Below are 22,634 nucleotides of genomic sequence, written 5' to 3'. Positions count from 1 at the left end.
AGTGCCGTGCTTGGAAAATGTGTTATGACTCTGCACAGGAAGGTAGAGGGGGTACGTGAAAGCTCACCCTTCACTTTCAGGTTAGCAGAACACTTGGCGTTGGCAGCAGTGAACACCACCTCACCAGTTTGAGGCACTTTACAGTTGTATAAGACCAAAGTGTGTTTGGCACCGTCCTCCACGATCTCAATGTCCTGCAGATAGCCGACAAACTTCAGTATTTCAGCAAAAATATCAAGACTAAAAGGAAGGTTGTCAGTGCAAGGCTATGGTCAATTCACTTTCATTCATTAACTAATGAGATTTTTTACATTCACATACTTCATATCCTTACCCTGACAGGTTATTACAGGATATGTGAATGAAAACATTTCAAGACTTGAGATTCTTAATGAAATCTATTTCCTGATATAGTGAAAATGAAAGTGAATTGAACCAAAGTTAAGAGAATATCTGCTGAGATGGGTTTTTTTTAATGAGACATACGGCAGATGGACTGAGGACTTCTCCGTTGAGTTTCCACTGGCCGTGGACATCATCCTCACTGAGCTCAACCTCGAATCGAGCCGTTTCTCCATCAAACACCTCAGTGCCATACATCGGCCGAACAACCTTGATGTGACGAGCTGACGTTTAAGAGAGGGAACAAAATTCTTACTGAAGATGCTCAAACATTTAAGAACTCACAGAAAATTCACATAAATACACATACACACATAAAATATACAAAAGCACACAAACGACAAACAAACACACAAATGGACAATACAACAGAAAAATCAGGCACTCATTCTGGTGGAAGAACACTACAAGATATTTGGACTGGTTTTCCTTCCAACATTTCAAGAGAGCCTTTCTCTAGAAACTCTTGTAGTGTTTTCTACCATTTTTGGAAGGGCAAAGAGATAAGGGAGACCACATTCATGTCTTGATGAAGTAATGAAAGCAACTACGAAAACCTGGGTGATGGGCTTGAGGTGAGGTTAGGAGGTGGTGCCAGTGAAGGGTAAGCCAAAGAGGTGCAACAAAAACAGGGGAAGTTGCCTCAACAGTGGTGTGTGTCTTTACCTTCAATGTAAAGCATTGCTGTTGTCTTGTCTGTTCCACAATCACATACGTATTGTCCTTTGTCTTTATCCCCGACTTTCTTGATGACGAGGGTTCTGCGTTTTCCCTCAGCCTTAATGGACACCATCTTAGTGGCCTTAACTTCAGCCTCATTGTGGTACCACATGACATCGACGTCTTTGTTGAGCTCGCAATCTAGAACCACCTTGTCTTTCTCCACTGCAGTATAGTCTTGCAGTTTAACTGTGAAGTATGCATCTCCCTCTGGAACGGAAATGGTTGGGTGACTCTCCATTGCACATAGAGAACTCATATACATGGTACAAGACAAACAAAACACAAGACAGTCAAAAAAAGACGAGGAACACGAATGTGTGACACAGAAAAACATATAACGACATACAACGCAGATAAACAATGTCTTACAAATACACAATAACTTTGTTTTGTGGACCTGGACAGACACAAACATGGACAAACTGTGGAATTAGCTGTGAGTAAGAAGAAGTAGAGACATTGGATGAGGAGGACAGGCAAGTATTCTTGGATTTACCTATGACCGTCAGGTTGGCCATGGAAGGAATTCCTTTAGCCTCAGCCTTAATTTGGCAAGTATCATCTAGCGTCACTTCGTTTATTTCTAGCACATGTTTCTTTCCATCCACACGAGTGACCACTGTTCTGCTCGGGTGGATTTTAACGTCGTTCCTGTACCAGGTGACCGGGATATTCTCATGAGAGAGCTCCAGCTCAAACACAGCTGTTTTACCTTCCTTTACAGTTTGGTCCTTTATCGGCGAGATAAATTTGAGCCTGATACCTATAAGTGTATTAGTAAGGCATATTCATATGAGTTAGCTCAAAAGAGGAGGCAACCAACTCATCAATAGAGTCATCATAATAAAGTTTCTGCTAGTTATATCCAGCAATGGCAGTCCAACACTTACCCTCCACTGTGAGTCTAGCTGTTGAAGTTTTGCCCAAAACCTCAATCGTATATTCATCCTCATCATCAAACTCACAGCAGTTAATGATTAGCATATGCGTCTTTCCATCACTGATGATGTCATATTTTTGGTCAGGGCTGATGATGTCAGCCCCTCTATACCACATGACCTTAGAAACATCCTTTGTGATGGTGCATTCAAACTTGGCCTGTTTCTTTTCAGGCACAGAAACGTCCTTCAGTGGGACAACAAATTCCATTTCGATTTCTGGGTTAAAAGGTGACACAGGTACAGTACATCAACAAAACAACAAAACACATGAACAGCACAACAGTCTACACTCAGTGGCGAGTTTACCATGTACACCCTCAAATGTACTAGTGGGCTGTACCCTTCTATGGCTCTAGAAGTTTATGCAATAACACTACAGGGATGTCAGTGGGTATTGACATGAAATCCTGAGTCATTCCTTGTTGCAGACTAGACTGTGGCTCTCTGATGGTAAACACGGCTCATCCCATCTTATCACACAGAAAACCTTTTGGAGACATCTTCAGGTTATACAGGTCATCTGAGCAAACTGATGTCATTTTGCACTCCCGGGATCGTTTAAAAATATGGTCTCCTTTGCAGCGAGATGTAAAGGAACTCCATGTGACGACAGCTGAAATGAAGTCATCAAGGAAGGCTTTCTTGCTCATAACAAGGGTCTTCATGCTTGCCAAGGAAACATTCATCAAAAAATCACTGTAGTGTTGACACGAGGAAGGACCAATTCATCTTTCAGTTCAGTTCAAATCAAATCAAATTCTGACAAATTGTGAAAAGAATCTTCATTCTTCAAGTCGCTCTGCTTTCTACTGGTCTTGAGTTTTTTATCAAATCCTAATCAGACTAGTTACCTCCTGTTTGTGACTATTGGGAATAGCTTTCCTGACATTAAATCAAACAGCTCTATTAATTTAGGGAAACCCAGGCAATGTAATTTCATGTCTGGGGGAGCTATCAGTTCAAGAACATAGTGTAAGTAATAAACTGGCCACCATATGTAGATTTAACATAAAACATTTAACCACAGACAGTACGAATATAGAGTGACATCACCACACACATTTCCCATGTATGTCAAGCCTGAAAGACCAGATGGATTTACATTTTCCACTGAACATACTGTACAACAAACAGAACAAATAACAACAAAACAGCATGATGATGGAATCAACACAGGACACCGCTTTGGCCTTTGGAAATATTCGAAATCCCAAATCAAAATTTCTTCTCTTCTTCTTGGGCTGCATAAAGTCTCAAAGAATGGTACATTAACAAGAATTCCACTTGTCAACCCTATTAAATAAAGATTTAAGGTCCGCACTCACAAGGCCACAATGCTTTATTTTATTGTCAACGGACCTTATGCCTTTATTTTTACAGCAAATATCCTAAAATCATGGTACATGGTAATTCCCGTTCTGGATGCCAGGAGTTCTGCTTACCTTTAACATTGAGCATTGCGCTGGTTGTGGCATTCAGAGCCTGGTAGGACACTTCACCGGCTTGGTCCAGTTGGCAATTTTTCAGTGTAAGCCTACGCACCGCACCCTCCATTTGGATGTCGCATGTCTGATGAATATATTGAAGTAAATTTATACATAATGGGTAGTCAACATCAACATGCAAATGCACAACTACATACAAGACTTATGTGACACTTTGTGAAAACAGGATCCATCCAGTCTTACCGGGGATCTTGTCAAAACCTCTCCTTTGAGCTTCCATTCCCCTGGAATATCCTCCTCAGAGATCTCTGTCACAAACATGGCATCTTCCTTCTCGACCACCTCAACGCTTGCCAGTGGCTTCAGGATCTCAGCCTCCCGCTCTGAGAAAGAGGTTTTTATTGGTGAATTAATATCAAAAGAATGATAGAAAGGTAAGTAAAGTACTTGAGGGACTTAAAGGAAGGTAAGTAGGTAGAAAAACCTCCTAGTGTTAGCTTGGCAGTGTAGACGTGTCCTTCCACCTCCATGGCATACTCTGCTACATCTTCAGGCTGACAGTTCTTGATGGTGAGCGTCAGCTCTTTTCCATCCTTCTTGATCTCAACCTTATCAGAAGGAGTGATCTCATTCTCTCCTTTGAGCCACTTCCAGTTAGGAGTGTCCTTGTAGAGTGCGCATTTAAATGTAGCAGCAGCCTTCGGTTTCACGTGCTGGTCTCTCAGTGGTTTCACAATCCAATCTTTAACAATTTCTGTTGGAGTTTAACATGATTTAATCAGCGCCCATCACACCATTACGTAGACAATATGCACCAAAGCAGAGCAGCTAAAACAGGCTTAGTTGATCTAATTTCAGGTGGCTTTCAATAACCTCTGCAGATTTAAATAATGTTTATGGGTTGAAAACCAATGTACTTCATAATGGTGCTTGAATCTAGTTTTGAATTGTACATGAGGTTGTGTAATATTCAGATCAATCATGAAAAATTATTGTCATAAGCGTACAAATAAATCTGATGTAATGTAACATGCAAACTGAAAATAATAATGGGCCAAACATGGTGCCCTGAGGTACAACAAACACAATTTCTGCCCTAATCCACTCCAATGTACTGAATATTTCTTCAGGAAGCATTGGTATTGATGTGTGCGACTGTGTTTAGGGACATGTACAATATCTTCTGCTGCTTACCAATCACTTTGACATTTGTTGAGGTCTTTACATCCTCCTGGCCAGACACTTCACATGAGTAGGCACCAGCGTCCTCATCAGAGCTTTTCTGGATGGTCACAGCGTGCTGCATACCAATAATATTGATCTGAATCTTGCCGGCTTTTTTCTTCAGCACCTCACCGTTTTTCTTCCATATCACCTCTCTCTCTTTGTTCAACTCACAGGTCATATACACAGGCTGACCGTTCAAAGCTGAAGTCTCCTCCTCCAGCTCTTTGATCCATTTCACAGGTAGCTCTGTGGGAAGATGATAACATGATGAGCAATCTGACAAAGGTTTACATAGGCTCACAAGAGATTCTATGTCTGGTCCCATGACACCAAGAAGATCTAGTACAAAGCTTTAGTATCTTTGGTGTTATTTTTAGCCCTGAAAAAAGATATACATACCTTCAACAATGAGCTTGGCTGAGCATGATATTTCCTTGCCAGCATTCTTGGCCACACAAGTATATTCACCAGTGTCAGACAGCTGGACATCAATAATGTTCAACTTGCGATCTTTACCATCAGAGGTGAACTTGTGCTTGGGGCTCTCACGCAGGTTGCTGCCATCTTTCATCCATGAAGTGATGGCAGTGGAAGGCGAGACCTCACATTCAAACACAGCAGCAGAGCCGATAGACTCGGCCTCCTTCAACACAATGTCCTTAAGCTTCTTGGTGAACTTCAGAGGCACAGCTTTAAGTTTGAATCCTCCGAAGGGGTCTTCTGGGGGTGTTGGACCTCTCCCACCAGGTTTCAAACCACGGCCCCTGCCTTCTCCAGGGGACGGGGTCTGCTTGGCTGAAATACAAATTGAAGACAAAAAATCAATTCACATTTGAATTTCAAGATAGATTATCTGGCATCATCTTTGCTGAGAATTCCTAATTAATTGATTTATTAAGACAAAGACTTACCTTTCATCCCTCTACCTCTACCTCTTCCTGCTTCCTCTGCTGGTTGACCCTCTGTTCAGAAACAGTTTAAATGAATTTGCTGCACACAATGTAATCATATGTTAATCTGTCTTCATAAACATGGCAGTGCCAGGAGAATGTAATGTCCACTTCAATGAACAAGGAAATATGAAGTGATGATGATGGTAAATATATGAAATAATGAGAATGAATAGAACGCAATGGTGTTAAACAATGTAGACAACACAAATGGATGAATAATGTATAATTAAGACATTACAGTGATGAAGCTTTAACACAATGAAGACATGGAATGACAAACAGAAATGTAAAGATGGCATGAGTGGGGAAAACACATGTTGGACTGACAGGAATGAAATGATATCAGAATGGTAGACACACAAATGACACAACAGAAATGACATAAAGCAATGAATATGACCAGACAGGAATGGTAATTAACATAAGTACAAGAAAAAGATGGTGTAAATCGCGTCACACTTAAGATATGATGAGGTAAAGACGATTTAAGTGCAGGCATGATGGTGGGAATGGGTGGATATTATTCAAGGCATGAAGGGAGGGTTTTTCCAAGTCACCACCCAACACGTTGGGGCCACCACCATCTCACCTCTCCTGGTCACCCCTGGAACCTCCAGAGCACCTTCCTCTCCTTCACCTTCCCAGTCTTCAGAGCCATAACTCTCCCGGGGAACCAGCTCCCAGCCCCAGACCTCTTCCTCCCCCTGTTTAGTCTCTTCCTCAGCCTCAGACTCTTCTTTAAACACTTCCTCCTCCGGCTGGGTGGCAACCTTCTTTATTTGTACTGCACCAGGAGAAACTTCCTTCACTAGGGGAATCTTTCCTTTACCAGGCTTTGCTGATTCTACAACTTTCTCCTCCTCTGGTGAAGGCTTCCTTGGGACTTTTTTGAGAATGACAGCTTCAATAGAGTCTTTTGGTGTAACAGTTTTAGGAATCTTTTTCAGTTTATCAACACTCAGCTTCCTCTCAACTGGGACTGTCTCTGCTTCTTTCAGCTTCGCAACCTTGGGAGATGGTGTCTTTTTCAGCTCAACCTTCTTGAGCTGCTCCACAGGCTTCAAAACCACTTCTTCCTTTTCTTCTTTCACCTTTGGTGTAACTCCCTTCTTTATCTGCAGAGGTTTGGGCTCCTCAGGAACCTTCTCAGGTTTCTTAACAGAAGCTGGAACATGAGACACTGTCTTCTCTGCAGGAATTGCGTCAGCTTCCTTTGGCTTCTCTGGCTTCTTCTCAGGAGCTTCAGGGATCTCAGGTTTCTTCGGTCTGACTTCAGGCTCTCGTTCTTTCAGTTTTTCATCTGGACTTGTGCGGCGACGGTGCAGGTCATCTGTTGGCTTCCTTTCTTTCTCCTCTGGTGGTTTCTTCTCAGGCTCTGCAGCCTCTTTGGAAGGCCTGGAGAAGGGCTTCAGCTTCACGCTCTCAATCTCTTGCTCTAGTGGTGAGATTTTCTTCACCTTGGTTGGTGCTTTCACCTCATCAGGCTCTTTCTCTGGAGTTTTCTTTTTATCTACTGGTTTCAGCACCTTGGCTGGTGGCTCCTTTTCCTCTGCAGGAGCTTTCTCAGGTTTCTTTGGAGGTTCTTTAGTTTCCACCTCTCTGGGGATCCTTTCTCCCTTCTGGAAAGGTACAGCATCCCTGTCTGGCCTCTCCTTTTCATCTTTCTCGGGCTCCTCAGCTGATTTAATAGGCTTCTCAAATGGTTTGAGTTTGACTACTTCTGGTTCTGCTTCATCTGAAGGCAATTTTTTCACTTTCTTCAAGGCTGCACTAGGTTGTGCAGGTTCCTCCTCCTGTAAGGCTTTGGGAGTTTTCTTCAGATAAATCTTATCTTGTGGTTTCTCATCCTTGGGGATGCCTTTCTGGCGGGTCCATGCATCTTTAGGAGCTTCTTTCTGTTCCTTGTCTTTAGGCTTTATGATTTCTGGCTTTTTCACCACATCTGTTTTCTCTCGAGGTTTCCTCTCTTCTGCAGGTCTCCTGGTGGCAACTGACATCTCGACAACCTCTTCTTTGTGCACTATCTCCTCAACATGAAACACTGTGGTCTTGGTGACCTTCTGAGGTTTTTCTTCTTTTTCAGCCTCTTTAGGTGAAACTGATGGAATCTTCTTCAGTTTGATAATCTCCTGCTCCTCTTCCACTTCCTTCATGATCCTGGTTGTTTTCTTCAAGGTGGGAATCTCAAATGTCTCAGCCTCTTCCAACTGAATTTTACCTTTTTTGTGCAGAACCATCATTTCTGAGGCAGCAAAGGTTTGACATAACTTGTTAACAATTAACTGACATTGCAATTTGTACAAACACAAACTCAACACTTAGAAAATGAGTGAAGTATAAATACAAAGAAAATAAAAAAGATAATTCTTAAACAACTTAACATTACATGACAACAGTAACAAAAACAAAAGAGACATAAAGGAGGACCAACACAAGAGAAGACTTTCACAGAAAACAGTTACTACAGAAAACATGTCTATATTAATATAAAATTATTAACTTTAAAGTGTTTTGCAGAGTGTTTGCTTTGATATGTATGTAATAAACTTAAAAGAGCTAATTAGTGGTAAACTCCCAACAGTGTACCAGCAACTTTTTAGATCTGGGGATGCTACTGGGCGCGAGTCAGGGGGCGTATATTTATTTATGACATCCTGCAATGTGCTGTGCCCTGTATGTAGTGAAGTAGAGTAAGTGGTAATCGTTGCTCCTACCTTTCTTGACTCCTCCCGGTGCTTGGACAGGTCCCTTGGTTTCATCTAATACAAAAGTATAGTTCAAAAAGTTGTTAATCAGGCTATCTAATCTGTCATGAACAGCAATTAACTGATTAAAAAAATGGGAAGACCTTAAGAAACTGTGAGAAGTTGTCATAAAACACATTCAGAAACAAATAATCTGAATCAGAATTCGGATGACACAAAGCAAAGTAGTCCAATACCACATGATTTAGCTGGATAATGAGGAATAGGTAAAGATAAAGAGGTGGTATAAAGCTAAGTTCTGTCAATGACCAATGGGGCATGCTTGTGTTGGATTCAGGGTAGAGTTAATCAAAGATGACAAACAGGACAGACAACATGAAAAGACAATGCAACAACACAGCTAGAGACTGTACTACTACTAAAGGTCTTATCGACCTGGTTAAGACAGACTGACGACTCAACAAACAGTGAACATTTGCAGTGATTAAATAAGATGTACATAAGATGAAAAGGACTGAAACCCCAAACAAAGAGTTTGTTTCCTTCTCAGTCTTTCAGATACCTTTACTATCTTCTATCTTCTCAACTATGATTGGTTTTTCTTCTTCCGTCTTGGTTGGTTCTTCAGTCTTCTCGACAGGCTGATACTTGGTCACTTCAATTATAAAAGAGGAAATTGAAGTATTGCAAAGTATCACTAAAACACACACAGAGTTGGTATCAATTCTTTAAGGATTCTCATCTGGGTACCTGGCTTTATTTCTTCTTTTGGAGTCACTTTTTTCTCCAACTTCTCTGTCTTGTCAGTGACATCAGGCCTTTTGACAACTTCTTGAAGTTTTACAGCAGCCTGTGGTTTGCTCTCTTCAAGTACAAGGTATACAGGGAATTCAACAGAAAGCTCTGCACACACTCTGCTTTCTACCTCTATGAGCTTGAGACCAAAAAGATGCTGAAGATTATTCTTATTACTATTTTGTGTTCATAACCACCTGGTACTAATGGTAATGTCTTGTATTTCTTCAGGAAAAAGTCTGAAAGATTTATATTTGCTCAAGAGTGACATTCTTTTATGAATGCCTTAAGAAAACCTCACACAGAAACACACAGATATAAACATAAAAACACATTCAAAAGAGAAGTTGGGTACCTTCTTCAGGAGTAGTTGTCTTTACTAGTTGCTCTTTGACTTGTAGTGGCGACTCCTTCTCCTTCACAGGAACTTGGAAATGAAATTATAAGACAATCAGGACCTCTCTAAGATTGATGTGGTAAGCATTGACCATGCAAGGACAAATAACACAGACAGAACACAAAAATCTACAATGAAAACAGACAGATTGGAACACAGTTTGAAGAGGCAAGGCTGTTTTGCCAAGATGTTTCTACAAAAACATTCCTTACCTCATCTGTGCAAAACATTTCTCAATAAACACGGGTTCAGTGAAACATAACAAACACAACAAACAAAGAATTAGAAAAACTTAACATACAACATCAATCTGTGGTAGATAAAAAAGAGAGGTGTGGTGGTGACAAAAATCAAAAGAGACTGTCTCAGTCGACAGCATGACGGTTCTTCACAATGAGCAAGAATACATTTTGTGCCCGAACAAAATGGGTGATATGACATGGATATCCTCTTGAAATGATGAAATATGACACTGACATCCTTAAGGGTATGAAAACGAAGAGGTGCACAACAATGTTTGGTGCTCAGATCAAAAACACGTGCTCGGTGACACATAACATTTTTCCCTTTATACCTCTGGAAGATTCTTGAAGGGAGACATTTTCCTTCCCTACTGGTTCCAAAGACAAAACCTTCGTTTGTTTGATGGACTGAAGCCCTTGAGCTTCTCCCTTCTTTCTGCTTATGGTTTCAACTTCCTGGAGAGGGATATATCTGACGTCTACTTCCAGATGAGAATGTTCGACTTCTGATTCCCATTTCTTAGTGGCACGTCCCCCGTATTCTGGATAAGAGTCTGTTTTGTAGTCAAGAGTCTTTTTCTCAATAATATTTGGCTTGGTTTTATCTGTTACTGAAGGTTCTCTGACTGTGGGCACCATATCAATATAAGATTTTGTCTCTCTGTTGAACTCTGTTGCAGGTTTGTATTTTTCTTTCTCGATTATCTCTTGAGATCGATGCATTTCCTCATTTATTTTTGTGGGTGTAACTAACGCTTCTCCTTTAATGTGTTCATCTTTAATGTCCATTTTAGCAGATATAGTTGTCCTCTTTTCCTCTTTTGTTGTGGCGCTGTCCTTGAGAGTTTGTTCTTTTCTGGTATATTTTTCTGGCTCATTGTCTGCAATCAGCATTTCTTTAGATGTCACCTCAGTTGCAGGTGTTACTGCAGCTCTGCTTTCAATGTGTTCCTGCTTTATTCTTGTTCCTTCAATAGGACTAACTTTAGCTGTTTTATCTTTAACTGTGACTATCTTTGATTTAATTTCTTCTACTGTAAAATCAGATTTATTGGTTTCATTCAAAGTCTCCTTTTTTCTTTTTGTAGTGTCTTTTACTAGATCGTCAGGTGTAATATACCTTCGTGGAGTATCTAATACAGTGTCTCCTTCTCTCATAATCAATGGTTTCTCATATGCAACATCCATTACATGCGTCCTTGAAGACTTTCTTTCTATTTGTTCTTGCTTCAATTCTGCAGTTGTAGTAACACTGTGAAGAACATCCTTAACTGTGTCTGTTCTGGACTGAATGCCTTCAACTGTAACCTGTCCTTGGTCTTTCAGGGAGTCTGGTTTCTTTGGAGATGTACTGTCATATTTAACCTCCTCATGCTTTGTGACAACTGAGTCTGTTTTAGCACTTTCTCCTGTTAAAGTTTCTTGAGTCTTTAGGTTAGCAGCAGCTGTCACCTCTGCCTTTTGTTGTTTCTGTTTTGTTTTGTCAGTTTCAAATTGACTTGTGAGTTCCTTTGACTGAATATCTTTATCTATAATCTCTTGTTTTTGGAAAACAATTTGCACACTTTCCTTAGAGGAATCTGGACTTTGTGAATGTCTTACATGGGAAACCTCACCAGATTTATAAACATTCTCTTTCCTTGATGCAATGTCTTTTACTTGCTTGTCAGGTATAATAAGTCTTTGGAGGGTGCCTGATTTAACATCTTCATATTCAGCTATTAGATGTTTTTCAGATGCAACCTGCATCACAGGTGCTAAAACTGTTCTGTCAACTTGTTCCTGTTTTGTTTCTGTTGCTTCAAATGGTGCAACACTACTGTACTCATCTTTAACTGTTACTGTCTTAGACTGGATTTCTTCAACTGTAGTTTTTGCACCTTTGCCTAACTTCTGTTCTTCTTCTGATTCTGATTTCTTTGACTGAGTGACTTTGATCGCAGTGTCTGTTACCTCTGTTGCAGGATAAACTGCTGCTTTTGTTTCAGTTAGTTTTGGTCTGGATTTCATGTGTTCAACTGGAAGAATTATGGTGCTTTTGTCCATTAAAGTAAGGTTTTCTGGAGTGTCTTGCTCCACCAAAGTATGTCGATATGTTACTTCTGGTTCAGTTGCAATTGTGGTCTTTCTATCCCGTTGTTTCTTTCTATCAGGCATTTTCTCTTTAACGTGACTTACTTTCTCTGTTTTATCTTTAACTAAGTCTATTTTTGACTTGATCTGTTGATCTATAATGTTTTCTGTTTCAGATAACATCTCATCTTTCTCCTCATTCCTCTTTAGAGAAACATCCCTTTGCTCATAAATGTCCTCTTGTCTTGATGCAATGTCTTTAACTAGCTTGTCTGGTATAACAAATCTTTGAAGAGTGTCTGAAATAACATCTCCATCTTTCAGTATCTGAGATTTTTCAGATGCAACCTCCATCACAGGTGCCACTGAAAACTTTCTTTCAACTTTTTCCTGTTTTGCTTCATTTACTTCAAATGGCGCAACACTACCATATTCATCTTTTACTGTGACTGTCTTGGATTGGATTTCTATCACAGTGGTTTTTGCATCTTTGCCTGACCTCTGTTCTTTCTCTTTTAGGGATTTCTTGAAATGTGTGTCCTCATCTAGAATCTCTGATGTTTTGTCAGACTTCTGCCTTTTTTCTGTTTTGGTTGTTTCCTTCCTTTCCTTCCTTCCTACCTGTGAAATGTGTTCTGACTCATCTCTTGCCTTGAGAGCATCTTTTTTCATTAGTATCTCTGTTTTTGTTAACTCCATTTCAGGGTAAACTGCTGCCTTTGTTTCTGTTTGTTTCTTTCTGGTTTTCATCTCTTCAGCTGAAAGAACTGTGGGGGTTTTGTCCGAAATGGTTAGTTGTTCTTGATATTCTTGCTCTATCAAAGGCTGTGTAACTTCGACTTTCTCTGGTTTATCTCTAATTATGTTTGCCTTTGATTGGACTTGTTCAACTGTGATATTTTCGGAAGAATCTGTTTGAACAGCTGCATCTTTAACTGTCAGTATTTTTTCAGAGGTAGCCTCTATCAAAGGTGACACTGAAAACTTTCTTTCAACTCTTTTGTGTTTTGTTTCTGTCACTTCAAATGGAGTAACACAACCATATTCATCTTTGACTGTGAATGTCTGGGACTGGATCTCTTCAGCTGTCCATTCTTTAGATGGTGTAACTGAATCATTTCTTCTTTCTTCTTCCTTCCTTGTTGGTTTTGTCTTTACAGTTTTGTCTTTGATTGCTTGTACTGTTCTCTTGTGAGTTTCAACTAATTTTTCTTGAGAAATATGATCTGGCTTCTCTGCTGTTATTTCCATCTCAGGTGTAACTGCCACTTTTGTCTCAGTTTGTTCCTGTCTTGTTTTCTTCTCTTCAATCTGAGCAAATTTGTCAGTTTTGTCTTTCTGAGCATCTCCTTCTGACTTTCTGACCTTCTTTTGAGGAATCCTTTTAAAGTGACTGATGTCCTCCTTTCCTGTTACTTCAACAGTTCTTTTAGTTGCAGCATATTTTTCTAGAGCATCCTCTTCGACCAAAGACTTTGCAAAGGTTACATTAGCTTCAGTTGCCTCTGAGGCCATGCTGTCAATTTGATCCTGTCTTTTTAGTGTTTTCTTTTCAATGGGAGCCACCTTGTCTGTTTTACCTTTAACTGGGACTGAGTTTGAGCTGATTTCTTCTACTGCAATCTCTTTTTCTTTTCCGGAAGTAATATCTTTGCCATCAGATGAAATAGTCTGTTGTGGAAAATCTTTATCTTTCAATATCACAGGTTTTCCAGCTGCCTCTTCCATCAGAGGTAACACTGAAGTCTTTCTTTTGACTTGTTCCTGTTTAATTTCTGTTGCTTCAAAGGGAGTAACACTACCATATTCATCTGAAACCCTGACTGTCCTGGCCTGGAGTTCTTCAACTGAAATCTTTTTAGATTTGGCTGACTTTGGCCTTTCCTCTTTCTTATCTACCTTTGGACAAACCAGCTCTGGTGTGTCACCTTTGATGGTTTCTTCAGGTACAGTTTCCTTGGCAGTATCTACCCTCAGCAATTGCTCCTGTTCCTGTTTGGTTTTCTTCTCTTCAGCAGGAGGTATTTGGCTTTTTTTGTCAATAATTGGAACAACCACTCTCTGGAATTTTTCATCAATTATATCTACAGTCTTTGGTAACTTTTGTAGTTTTTTTATCTTTGGTGTTTCCTCATTTGAGGAACTGAGCTCAGGCTTAGCAATTCCCTCGTTTCCTGTTTTTTCTGTTCCATGAATTTTTTCTCTAGTATCTTGCTCTTCCAAAGACTTTGTGTATGTTGTTTCTAGCTTATCTGAAACTTTCCTTTTTATTTGCTGTTTGGGTGCTTTTGGTGTCCCATCTTTAATGGAAGTCACTTTTTCAGTTTTATCCTCAACTTTGACAAATTCTGAGGGGATTTCTTTGTCTGCAAACTGTTTAGTTTTGGCTAACCTTTCTTGTCCCTCCTTCTGGGATGGTAATTCCTTTGGAGATATATCCTCTGACACATAATTTTCCTTATCAGCTTGTGCAAACTCAGCTTCTTTGATTTGTACATGTTTTTCAGGAATAGCTTCTACTTTAAAATCTTTAGAAGTTGCCTCCATCATGGGTGTGAGTGAAACCTTTCTTTCCATTTGTTCTTGTGTTGATTTTGTCTCTTTAAGAGATGTAACTTTAAAAGTTGTATCTTTTACTGTACTGACCTTAAGTTGGTGTTGTTCCACCGTAATCTGTTGAGGTTTGGTAAATTTCTGTTGTGCTTCCTGTAGAGATACCGATTTGTTCTCTGTCGTATTGATATCCTTGTCAACTGCTGCATGCTCTGTGATAATTTCTTCCATTTTAGCAGGCTCTTCAGGTGTCCTATGTTTAGTGGGAGTCACTTTGCCAGTTTTATCCTTGACTGTGACAAACTTTGATGGAATCTTTTTGTCTGCAACCTCTTTAGCTTTGGCTAACTTTTGACGTCTCTCTTTCTGGGATAGTAATTCCTTCGGAGATATAGGAGATACATCCTCTGACACATCATTTTCCTTATCAGCTTGTGCAAACTCAGCTTCTTTGATTTGTACATGTTTTTCAGGAACAGCTTCTATTTCAAAATCTTTGGAAGTTTCCTCCATCGCAGGTGTGAGTGAAACCTTTCTTTCCATTTGTTCTTGTGTTGGTTTGGTCTGTTTAAGAGGACTAACTTTAAAAGTTTTATCTTTTACAGTACTGATCTTCAGCTGGTCTTGTTCCACTAAAATATCTTGAGGTTTGGTAATTTTTGGTGCTGGTTCTTGTGGAGATACTGATTCCTTCTGTGTTGTATCAATTTCTGTGTCAGCTGTTGCAAGCTCTGTGAGGAATTCTTTAATTTTTTCATGTTTTTCAGCATCATCTACCACACTCACAGGTGTACTTAAACCCTTTTTGGGTTTCTTCTGTACTATGAGAATATCTGTGGCAGTTTCTGTGATTTTATCAGTTTTATGTAACATCTGGCTTTTTCCTTGCATTACTTCCTCTTTCTTTGGAGAAATCACCTCTGGCTCAGTAATCGCTTCTTTACTTGATGCACTCTGTCTTATATTTTCTTTAGCTGTTGGCTGCTTTTTGGAAACATCTTCTGCAATTGTTGATTGAAATTGATCATTTATCTCCCCTACATCTGTAACTGAGGGCTTTCTTTGGGTTTCTGTTGTATCTTTGATCATTAGAACTTTAGAATATTTGTCTTTAACTGTGGTAACATCTGATTGTATTGACTCTATAGCAGCTTCTTCAGGTTTGGCTAGCTTCTGTATTTTCTCTGTTTGTGACTCTGTAGGCGTTTCTTCTGTTAAATCTACAACTGGTGCCTGTCTTTCAAGCTGTTCTTGCTTTCTCAGTTTCTCCGTTTTAGCAACTTTTGAAAGTTTGTCCTCAGCTGTGACTGTCTTTGATTGGACTTTTCCCTGTTTAATTTCAGTGTCAAATGTTGTTTGTGCTCTTTCTGTTGGTAATAGTTGTTTACTTTCCACTGAAGTCTTTCTTTCAATTTTTTCCTCTTTTGATAGTGCCCTCACTCCAGTTGGAGAAATTTCATCTTGCTCTTCTGTTGTTGCCTGTTTTACTTTACTGGGAGTGACATCAACAGTTTTGTCTGTAATTCTGACTACCTCTGACTGGAAATCTTCAACTTCACCTTTAATCAGCTTCTGTTTCTGAGCTACCTCTTTCTTTTGGGAAATGGTCTCTTGCTTTTCTTTTTCCTTAATCGAAGACGTTCTCATACTTTGCTTCGTCTTTGTTTTCTTCTCTTCAGTGGGTGTTAATTTGTCAACTTTGTCCTCTCTGACTTCTGACTGAACTTCAACTGTAATATTATCTTTCAGTGGTACTTCTTTTATTTGAGGTGTTGCTTCTAACAAAATAGCTTCTTTTCCTTTTTCAGTTTTTGATGTTGGGTCTTTTCTTGTGTTCAGTTTTGATGGAACATCTTTAACAGCACACTCTTCAGTTTTGGCAAATGTTTGTCCTTTTTCCTTTTTGGACACTCCTCTCTTGGGAGCTTCTTGCTCTGTTGATGATTTTATGTATGTTTCTTCCAAAACAGGAGTTGATGCTTTTCTTTCAGTTTGTTCCTGTCTTGTCTTTATCACTTCCTTCAGAGGAATTGTTTGTTGCATGTCTTCAGCTGTAACCGTCTCTGGTTGGACTTTAAAGTCTACATCTTTGCTTTCTTTTAATGCCTGTTCTCTTTGTTTTGAATGAATAGGCTTTGTAGAAGGGATGTCTCTTTTACTAACAGTGTCCTCTCTATTGGGTTTCATCTCTGTTGTTCCCTCCATAGGACTGATTTTGACTAGTTTGTCTTTAAGTGTAACTACTTTAGAGCGGATGGATTCAGGTTGAAGCTCCCTGGTTGACTTTGGCAGTTTTTCAGAAGGCAAGATTTCTTTGATTGGTGTTACCTCCATCACAGGTATATCTGAGGCTTTTCCTTCTGTCCCTCCCTGTTCTGACTGTTTTATCTCTTTTTCTTTGACCATGACTGCCTTCGACTGAAAGCTGTCAAAGTCTCCTGTTTTTTCTACAGTCTCTTCTTTTTGTATCAATGGTTGTATTTTCTTTTTAAAGACCTCCTTTGACTGTCTTAATTCATCAGGTAGTTCCTCACTTTCTCTAAAATGTTCCTCGGTTCTAGTTAATTTTTCAGGAATCTCTTCCCACTGTAATTCTTTATTTGTGATGTCTAATTCAGGGTCTTTTGGTTCCTGTGTAGCTGGTTTCTTTTTTAAAGAATCAACTTTGTCCTTTTCTTTCTTTAGTATGTCTTTAGAAACTCCTGACTGAATTTCTTCAACTTTAGTTTCATCCACATGTGACACATTTTTCAAAAGTTTCTTCTCTGTTACAGCAAATTCACCTTCCTTACATTGTGACTCTGATGACTGACTGGATTGTGAACCTATTTCTGGTCTGACTGGTTTCTCAGCTAATGTTTTCTGTTTGGCAGACTTGGGTTTTGCAGTAACTTCTGTCTTTGTATGGATGTCTTCAGTAACATGCGGCTTTTCATCTGCCTCCACAGATTTGACAATTCTAAGTTTGGAAGATACCTCCTCTGTTTGTTCAACAAGCTCTGAAGAATCAATTTGTTGTGTCTTCGAGGTGATTTCAATATTTTCAGGTTTCTCTTTCTGCTTAGTGTGCTTTAGTTTCCTCTGGAGATTGTCTTTTGCTAAAGGCTTACTGTCTGTCATACTGAGTAACTCAACTGGTGATTTAGGTTTTTCTTTGAACCCCTGTGTGATAATACCTTCCTTCTTTTCAGAGTCTGCCTCACAGGTCTCCTTCTGTCTTTGATCAGAAACAGCTTTGACTAAAATTTCTGGACTCTCATCTTTTGTTTTTTCTTTTCTAGAAGCTTCCTCTTTGTCTTTAGTAGCTTTTGTAATGTCTTTTATTTTTACACTTTCTGTTGGAGAATCTGTTTTTCTGACAGAAAACTCTTCGACTTGAGATTTTTGTTCGGTAGGTTTATCCTGAAATATCACACCTTTTTTAGTTTTGACCATTTCTTTTGTTTTTGGGATGACTCCAGTTTTAACGCCCAGTATCATTGAACCATTAGTGACAGATTTCTCACCACTTATTTCAGATTCTTCATCAGGTTCTTGCATTGTACTTAAAATCTCTTTTTGCAGCAAAGATTTGATAGATTTGCCAATGATTTCTTTGTTGTCCTTTTCTTCAACAACTTCTTCTTCTCGTTCCATGACCTTCTCTGCAGAGGATACTTCCTCTGATACATAACCTTTCAGGATCTTCTGAGTTTCTACTCTTTTCTCAGCCGCTTGATGATGGAAGATTTTAAGAGTTGTGAAGAGAAAGCACCATAGAGCAGTGCCAAGAGATTAGGAAAAAAACAACACAGACACAAACATTTGGAGTTAAACCAGACAATCACAGTAATAATAAGTAAGAGGAGCTGCTTATCAACCTGTGGTGTATTTATCATCACGGAGAACAAGGACATGTGCTACACTTGTACCTCTCTCAGGTCTTTTTCCTTTTATCTCAACTTGTGTTCCAGGAGACGTAGCACCAGGAACGGGTGTGGGAATCGTCTCGGCCTTGGCTTCTGTTTCTTTAAAGAATAATCAGTTTCGGTTTAATGCAAGATATTAATATTTAAAAGAAGGAAAGAAGTATGAGAAAGACAGCCTTTAAACCATAAAGGGATAAAAAAAAAAAGAACCCTTTTACAAAAATACAAAAACAAAGTGACATGATGACGATGGGGAACACAATGAACAAAAAAATGTGAATTGAGGAAGAGATGTTTAGAAGTAAGGTGAAAATCGTAGACTTAGGCTAAAATGTGGTTTTTCAAGATTTTGGATGAAAAAGAGCAAAGACTGCACCCAAACATGGAGTCATATGAAAAAGTTAAAGATGAAAATGATGATGATGATGTTAGATTTTCTCTCGTTACCTCTGGAAGCTGCTTTCAGGGAAATCCTTTTCTTCTCCTCTGGTTTTGAGGGTATTGACGGTTTTGTCTGAACCATGTCCTCGACTAAAAGACTTGTTTCTTGTTCTTTTCTCCTTTCAGTATCACCTCCCTGAACAGGGACTTCTTTGGATTCTTCTTTCTTCTTGTATTCTGAGTCATACTTTGCGGACTCGGTCTCCTTTTCAATCAGTTTTGGCTTCTGAAGCTCAATATCTGTTACTGACTCTTTTGGTTTGACTTCGGCTTTAGATTTGGTAGTAACTTCTAATTTAGGTTTTGGTTTTTCAGTTATCTCATCAGATTTAACCTTCTCTTGTTTCTTTTCACCCAGCTCATTTTTTTTTGCTGACACTTTTCCTGGTGCAGTACTTTCATCTTTTTTGAAGTCTGGGATGACTGGTGGTTTAATTTGAGTTTCCTCCTGTTTCCTTGTTTCTTTAGTTGGAATAACTTTTGTTGATTGGTCTTTAACTGTGACTTCTCTCCGCTCGACTGTAATTTCCTCAGTTCTGCTGTATTTCTCGTCTGGAATAGCTGATATCACCTCCACATCATGATCGATTGATTCCTCTGTCAAAGCTTTTCCTTCCATTTGCAGTTTTTGAGTTTGTTTTCTGGCTTCTGTGCTAATCATAATTGGGGAAGGTTTGATTTTATCTGCATCTTTAGCTAACTCTATTTCTTTGATTGAAGAAGTTTCTTGAGTTTTTGTTACTTCCTGCTCTCTTACTGCTCTCTCTTTGCTTTCTGTTTTAATGGTTCTGTCTCTTCCCTTTTTGACTGTAATAGTTGTTTGTTGCTCAGTAACCTGCCGATGTCTGACTGATGTGCTGTCTTTCCTTTCATCTATAACTTCCTCTGTTGGCGACTCAGCTATCCTGACAAAAAACTCCTCTTCAGTTTTTTCTTTTGTAGGTTTATCTTCCCTACCTTTCTCAGATACAGTTTCCTGAACTAAAACTGTAGTTTCTTTTGTTTTTGGGACAACTCTCTGTTTCATCACCCTGGTTTCCTTCCTCCTTGAAGTGTCAGTAACAGATATCTCACCTCTCAGTTCTGACTTTTTATCTCTTGGGCTTGGCCTTTCAGCCGTACTTAAGCCATCTACTTCTGATGACAATATGATCGTCTCGTCCTCAGGAGCCACTTCATCATCGTAAAACACTTCGGTGTGTTCTTCCACCAATACTTCTTGCTCCCACACCTCCTCCATGGGAGACGCTTTCTCGGTCCAGTAAGAAACTTCCCGTATCTTCTGAGCTCCTTTCCTTTGCTCGATCTTGACAAGACCCGTAGCTGCTGGAAGTTTTAAGAGGTGTTGAAGAAGAGGCGTCATGTAGCGGCGCCAAGAGGTGACGACAAAACACAAAGACAAGCATCAGTGTTAGAAAGAGACAACACAGATTAAAAGGCTAATGTTTGAGGTGATAATCCACCTGTTGTGTATTATCATCAAGAGTTACGATGTGGTTAAAGTACTCCATCATGTTTTCAGATGGTCGGTACCTTTTTCTGGAGAAGAGACTTTTTTCTCTTGTTCAATCTCTGTAGAAAGAATCTTCTCAATCTTCTTAGTTTCTATTGCTTTTAAAGAATCAGTTTTTAACCCACGTTGGTGTAGAAGATTTTAAAAGAAGAGAATTCACACAGTTAACACACAGACATAACCACGATACATTACATAACACAAAACACAACACACCTTAAGACATTAAAGAGGAATGTAACATATTACGAAACCCTTTCAAGAGGTGGCAACAGTTCAGTTTGTTTTCAATTTGCTTTTTTTCATTTATACTTTGTAGCGAAGGAGGGTTCCCACATTGGGTCTCGAACCCCAGTCTCCCAGACCACGGATGACTCTGCTAACCAATCAGCCAAAGGGTCAACCCACTAGCCAAGGACCAGCGCGTCTAGTCATCTGTGGTCGTTACTCTCTAGAGGGCACGGGCCTGTACAGTGACAGACTGATTTCATACAACATTATGACGCTGTGCCGATTCACTATCACATATTACATGTACTGTAGACTCAAAAAAATGAAACTTTTCTGTTCATACATCAGTCTAATTAGTCAACAGTTTGACTCAGTTTTGTTTGAAGGTGAAATTATGTCTGTTGTGATGTCTTAAAGCACTGTGTACAGAATTGTAATGTGATTACATCATCTTCATATTATTCTGATGTTTTTGCCTTTAGGAAAATAACTCGACAGCAGTGTGCATTTCTCTTGTCTACAGTATCTTTTTCAATACCAACAATAGAGGACGTCAAAGTCAGAAATTCTAAAATTCTGCACATTTTGGATTAACGCAACTAAAATATTTTGATAATATTTTCCAGTTTACATGACAGGTTTTACACTGTTGTTGTTGTTGTAGTAAAACTACAAAACAGGTTCACAAGAGAGATTCAATCCAGCTTTCATAATTTGAACAATTATGAAAAAAAAAACCCAACCCCCCCCAAAAAACAGCATATGGGTAAAGTTAAAGTTATGGGTACAGTTAATGTCTGTCCTGACTCATTCTTTGTTCTTGTACATCTAGTACTTTTTATAACCTAAGGATGTTTCAATCAATTTAAAGTCGCTGTCTGCAGAATTTTAATGATCCACAGTGTCATTCTTGAGCCGACCACCAGATGGCCCCAAAGTAACAAATCTTCAAACTGCTTTCTGCCATGATGTCTTTTTTGATAATACGACTAACAGAGGACTAAAGTATGGTAATTTCTATGCACTGTGGTTTTAACAAATAGTGTAATAGTGTAAAATAATATAGTATACAACAATAAATATTAATTATTATTATTATTTAATCAAAATAATTTATATTACAATCATTTTTAATAATATTCTACATTAACCTCATTGGTGGAACTACTTTGTTCACTTCAAGCCTTCAGCCCCTTCGCTGCATGCATGTGTCATGGGTGAATCTGATAAATTTGCCTACAATTGTTATTTGGAGTAAAATATTTCATTTTTTTGAGTCTGTGTTCAGATATACAGCAGATGACTGAGTTCTGTAACTGGACTGTTGCCGACGGTTCGCATGCATGAAGAAGATACAAAGAGAGAAAGAGTTGAGGTCTGCCTGTACCTTTTGGAAGAATTTCTTCTACCTCTCGTTTAGGTTTAGCTTCAGAAACCTTCTCAGGGGTCTTTGTAGGAACTGGTTTATCTGCAGAAATCATCTCTTTTGGTTTCTTAGATACTCTTTCAGGTTTCACTTCCTCTACAGGAAGCTTCTTTTCAGGAATCCTCTCTTCCTTAGTCTTTTTCTGAGGAACCTTTACAGGCTTCTCTGGTACTTTTTCCTCTGGGGGTTTAACTTTAACCTTCTCTGGTACTTTTTCCTCTGGGGGTTTAACTTTAACCTTCTCTGGTACTTCTTCTGGAAGCGTCTTTGGAATTTCCTCCACTTTTCTCTCAGGTGATGGTACCTTCTCAGAGATCTTTTCTTTCACCTCAGCCTTCCCTGGAGGCCTCCTCTCAGGTACTATTTCAGGCATTTTATCAGGCAGCCTCTCGGGTTCAGGCTCCGACACAACCACCTCATCAAACACCTTCTGAGGTACTTTTTCAGGCTCACGCACCTCTTCAGGTATGAGTTTGGGCTTCAAAGCTTTAAGAAGGTTTGACACAAGAACATGCAAAAGATATGACTATAAAGAATAGAAAAATGTGCTAGCGCACAACCAAGAATGTTTTAAACACAACAGGGAATGCTTTCCTAAAATTTACCTTTTTTAACCAGACTGTGCTGAGGTGCTGCTAGTGTTGATTGCAGCCACAACA

The 22,634-nt window shown here is 39.3% G+C and overlaps 2 protein-coding genes across 2 annotated transcripts in view; both read right to left on the bottom strand.

Annotated features, from left to right (window-relative positions):
- The window catches only part of ttn.2 (titin, tandem duplicate 2), a 253,622-nt gene that overhangs the window by 121,255 nt on the left and 109,733 nt on the right, over positions 1-22,634 (bottom strand). The window contains exons 99-112 of the mRNA XM_044365366.1: positions 9,547-9,618; positions 9,147-9,260; positions 8,959-9,051; positions 8,406-8,450; positions 6,281-7,933; positions 5,650-5,700; positions 5,138-5,533; positions 4,706-4,984; positions 3,996-4,265; positions 3,755-3,894; positions 3,509-3,635; positions 1,069-1,332; positions 487-626; positions 68-194 (exon numbers count right to left, since the gene is read on the bottom strand). Of these exons, the coding sequence (XP_044221301.1) occupies positions 68-194; positions 487-626; positions 1,069-1,332; positions 3,509-3,635; positions 3,755-3,894; positions 3,996-4,265; positions 4,706-4,984; positions 5,138-5,533; positions 5,650-5,700; positions 6,281-7,933; positions 8,406-8,450; positions 8,959-9,051; positions 9,147-9,260; positions 9,547-9,618 (3,771 nt within the window). The remainder of the gene's footprint in view (positions 1-67; positions 195-486; positions 627-1,068; positions 1,333-3,508; positions 3,636-3,754; positions 3,895-3,995; positions 4,266-4,705; positions 4,985-5,137; positions 5,534-5,649; positions 5,701-6,280; positions 7,934-8,405; positions 8,451-8,958; positions 9,052-9,146; positions 9,261-9,546; positions 9,619-22,634) is intronic.
- On the bottom strand, positions 9,881-18,403 carry LOC122991904 (trichohyalin-like). The gene has a single exon (XM_044365376.1). The coding sequence runs from the start codon at positions 18,090-18,092 to the stop codon at positions 10,113-10,115; it is 7,980 nt and encodes a 2,659-aa protein (XP_044221311.1). The 5' UTR covers positions 18,093-18,403; the 3' UTR covers positions 9,881-10,112.

Source organism: Thunnus albacares, chromosome 11, assembly GCF_914725855.1.
Source record: "Thunnus albacares chromosome 11, fThuAlb1.1, whole genome shotgun sequence".
Taxonomy (NCBI): domain Eukaryota; kingdom Metazoa; phylum Chordata; class Actinopteri; order Scombriformes; family Scombridae; genus Thunnus; species Thunnus albacares.
The sequence above is the reverse complement of the archived record's forward strand: the minus strand, read 5'-3'. Positions and strand labels throughout refer to the sequence as shown.